Source organism: Lytechinus variegatus, chromosome 2 (assembly GCF_018143015.1).
Source record: "Lytechinus variegatus isolate NC3 chromosome 2, Lvar_3.0, whole genome shotgun sequence".
Taxonomy (NCBI): domain Eukaryota; kingdom Metazoa; phylum Echinodermata; class Echinoidea; order Temnopleuroida; family Toxopneustidae; genus Lytechinus; species Lytechinus variegatus.
The window spans coordinates 72,365,340-72,369,710 of record NC_054741.1 but is presented as its reverse complement, the minus strand read 5'-3'; the positions used below and the strand labels follow the sequence as shown (position 1 = coordinate 72,369,710).

General features: G+C 35.7%; 1 protein-coding gene across 1 annotated transcript; it reads right to left on the bottom strand.

Annotated features, from left to right (window-relative positions):
* Positions 1-872: 872 nt before the first annotated feature.
* Positions 873-3,865, bottom strand: LOC121409629 (G-protein coupled receptor GRL101-like). The gene is made up of 3 exons (XM_041601533.1): positions 3,641-3,865; positions 3,286-3,357; positions 873-2,507 (listed from the first exon to the last, which is right to left on the bottom strand). Exons 1-3 carry the CDS (start codon positions 3,730-3,732, stop codon positions 1,349-1,351), a joined length of 1,323 nt encoding a protein of 440 aa, XP_041457467.1. The 5' UTR covers positions 3,733-3,865; the 3' UTR covers positions 873-1,348.
* Positions 3,866-4,371: the final 506 nt, after the last annotated feature.

Here is a 4,371-nt window from a genome sequence, read left to right as displayed (position 1 = left end):
GTGCATATAACATTTTTGTTTACAAGGTATTGCTAAAGATAGAAATTCATTAACTTCGTTATTTGTTATATTTCATTTTTTCAGCACTTTGTTCAGTGAATTTTTACTCTATTTATTTAGACACAATTGTTTTCAGCCCTTATCACCCCTTTAATTTTTTTAAGAAAAATGATTAATTGTACTATTCAGTAAATCAAAATTTGAAATAAATTACATTATTATATGGATGCCATTTTGTACATGATTTTTTCATTTCATCGCTTCTTCTTACATTTTTACAATCATTACTAAATATTAAAACTGTATCTGCATGTATTTGTATTTCGATGAAACGTATAGAGACTGTAAGCAAAAGTTATATTAGTACTATCATTTTTTACTTTTTATTACAGAGAACAAAAGGAAGCTTTATTTCATAATTTGAACAGAAATAATGACAAATCAAATTATTTCACACGACTCTTACTTTCTTTTACGAACATTAGTTTTAAATGTTTTCTTCAAAACATAAAATTTAACCTATTTTTATGAATGAAAGAGAACTAGTGATACCCACTTCATAAATTGATTCATAAACAGCTCCCATTTGTTGTGGAAACTTTCCAGGAAAATCCATCCAACAAACAATAACATAAAGATGAATATTAATTTTAATAGAGTTATGTAATCATAAAAGTTTATCATTAATCTAAACATATCTGCAGCTATTCTTAGGCTAAAATATATTTTGTTTAATACATAAGTTTGATATCTTGTTCAAAATGTGTATACAGACCTACTGTTTACAGCTTGAGTACTCTCGGTACGTGCAATAACGTGACCATTACATCAAAACCTTACTACATCACATACATATATATATATATAAATATGTATATATATATATTTTGTTTAATACATAAGTTTTATATCCTGTTCAAAATGTGTATACAGACCTAGTGTTTACAGCTTGAGTACTCTCGGTACGTGCAATAACGTGACCATTACATCAAAACCTTACTACATCACGTACATTAATACAGACACATCCAGGCACATTATTTCTCTTCAATGTTCAACAATAAAACTATTAGATGTCATCGTTATTTAGATGATTAATAGGAGCCTATATACATGTATGTATGATTTTCCGATACCCTGGAGCAACTATTCATTCTTTAAAAAATATCTATTAGCAACACTCTTGCGCCGCCCCTTACTTACACCATCTCTGACCTTATGCAGCCTGTCAGTTGATTATCATTAACTATTATTATCATTTTCTATGTCAGTTGTCTTGCAAAAGCGCAGTATCGTTCATACTGATTATTAATGTTGTCGCACATAATTTTAATCATACAGGAACGTTTCAATTTTTATCCGGTTCATAAGCAGGATTATCGATTTCAGTGATGGTGGTTTTGATTTTTTTCAAATCGTTCTTCCGGTTCATTTGTTCAGCAGGTTTCTTTCTATTATCGATGTAGTTGATGAACGTGTATAGTATTGGATTGATTGAAGAGTTGATTGGGATGATGAATATCACACTCCAAGCATAGAGGGATGTCGGTAGTACAACCAGGCCAGATTGTGTGAGGATACCCATGACAATGATTGGCATCCAGCAAGCGAAGTCCGTTCCTACGATGAATGCCATTTTAACAGCTACTTTGTACTCCCTGTCGCGTAGCGCCACGTTTCCCACGGACCTGGACGAACGTTTCACTTGAATAAACATCATGATGTAGCAAATTGCGATAATAAGGAATAAAACCATGTTGACCCCGATGAACGTAACATTCGAGTATATCCATGATGGACGAGAGACGCTCTCAGTGACAACGTATTCGACGCGAAAATCAAGTGCTGTTGAGTCAAAGTCTAGGTCAGGGGCCTCTAATCTGCCTGTCTGAACGGAATCAGCATGCAGTGGTAATCCAATACAGACATCAGACAAACCGTAAAACCCACGCACATCCGAACCCACCAAAAGCGGTATGACAGCAAGAGCCAGCATGAGGGTCCACATCATTAAAATCAGAATTCTGGCCGATTTGATAGATATGCGCCATTTTCCGAAAGGAAATATGATACTAATAAACCTGTCGACGGTCATGAGAGTCAACGTGAAGACGGAACACTCACTCGCTAGAAAAGCCAGAACGCTAGTAAATTTGCACAATCTTGAGTCACGCCAAATGGGGGCACTCAGGAAATATTGGTTTCCAAAGTAAATATCCGTTGAAGTGATGATGATCATGTACACACCCATCAGGCAGTCAGCAATGGCTAGGTTGGATATGAAAAGAGTCTGGACACGAGGTTGTGGAGTTTCTCCATGCCGGACGATGAGGACAGCCATGTTCCCGATCAAAGAGGAAACCCCAATGATCCATCCAGCCAGTCGCATGGCGATATTTGGGTAGAGCCTACCGCACGTGTCTAGGGGACCGGTAGGAGATGACCTTGCGCAAGTCATGTTGTCTCGATGATCAAGAAGACAGCACACTCTGTTATCAGAAGTAGATCTGAAGCAAAGAAGTGTAAAACTCATGTGTTTCTGGCCGGCTCTCGATGGTAACGATCATTTTGTTTCAATGGTTTCATATCTTCATTAGATCGTTAAATATCAAATAGGTGTCAGTCATGGTTTTATAATAATAATGGTTTTTAGTGATACTATAAAACTGATTTGTACCCAAAGGCTGAACTAAAAAAATCTGTACGATGTAAATGATTCACATAATAAATAATTGTATTGTAAATAAACCACAAAGTAGATTAAAATTGAATCAGTACACAACACAGGTTCAACTCCATTCAACCTTGGAAAGGAAACCAGAAAGTCAAAGATTTTGGATATATGTGTCACGATGGTGACAAAAAATTCATCGGGAATATGGAGTTTCAATTTGACATGTTATGTCAACACAAAAAGATTGAACCCCCCCAAAAAAAAAAATCACGCAATCAAGGCCACGGGTATTGAGTGAAAAAAATTGCACTACTGTATGTGTTTTAGTATAACGGCATAATAGGGTACTGCAGTCAAACAGGATATTTGCAAAGTGGAATGGAGCACTGAACATCAAAGCAGAGTACAAAAATGAGAAATATTCGGTTAATTTTCGATGTAATGTGTCTCGATTTAAAGCTAAAGGTTTATTGAAATTAAGTACTTAACACCATCTTATTGACATGTTTGAAGTGATTTTTGTTTCAATACAGATTGCTGCTGTCCCTTTCATTTGCCAAAGAAAGCTATTAGGAAAGAAGAATTCCTAATTATATTCGGGGAGTACTCACACTGACTGTAAAGAATGCAGGTCATAAAACAAATCAGGCTCTATGTATGCCACATTGACGTCTACAAGCATGCTGAAAGAAAAGAAAAAAACATTTTCACTCAATGCCAGAATAAACCATGAAGTCTCTCTCGTCAGATGAAATCGACTGATTTTTTAAAATTCTGTTAATCACGTTCCATAATATGCTGTAATCAACGGAATCGACACCCCCTTAAAATATTACCATGACCTCTACTATAAGTAAAGAAATGGGCTCTGAAAAAGTCATTAATTATTGAACTGCCTCAATCTGACATGTCATTGAGTCTAAAACATACAGCTATAATATAAACATAGAAAGAAGTTCGGCTTACAATATTTGCAAACTTTCTAATTTTCTCAAAGCTCCTGAATCGATGCGAGTCAGGGGATTGTTGCTGATGTCTCTGGAAAGGAATAAACACATGAATAATACTAAATATGATTCGCTTTACAATATCAAAGTGAATAATAAATATGTGCATCATATACGAAATGAAAATGGCTGAGATATCTTAAAAACAGTGCTCCACTCAGGGTCGAGTATTCGGGAAATTCGGTGTTTTCTTTTAACGTGTGTTAAAAGTACAAGAATGTTTATTCGTGGAAGAATATGAGAACTTATTGAATAAATCATGTTAAATTGCAGAGTATATAGGCATCTCTTTCTTATCATTTTCCTCACCCCCTCCATGTGTCTAACTCTCTTCTTCTCCATTATTCTCTCTTACTTAAGTATCATAACGTTTGACCATGGACCTATAGGTCCATGGTTTGACTTTGACCATCAAAATTGTTTTACGCCCCTCGGCCCAAAGCCTTTCAATTACCACTTGCAATCACCACTTCCATCTCTTCTCGTTAATTAATTTCGTCATCTGTCTATCTGAATTTCCAGTGGTCCGTTTCATAAAGAGTTGCAACTGTTGTAAATTTGCCATTATGGCAATTACCATGGCAACCTTGATTTTGATTGGCTGCGGAGCCCTGTTGGCATGGTAGTTGCCATAATGGCAAAGTTACAACATACCCTTTAAGAAACGGGCTCCAGGTTCTTTTTTTTTAC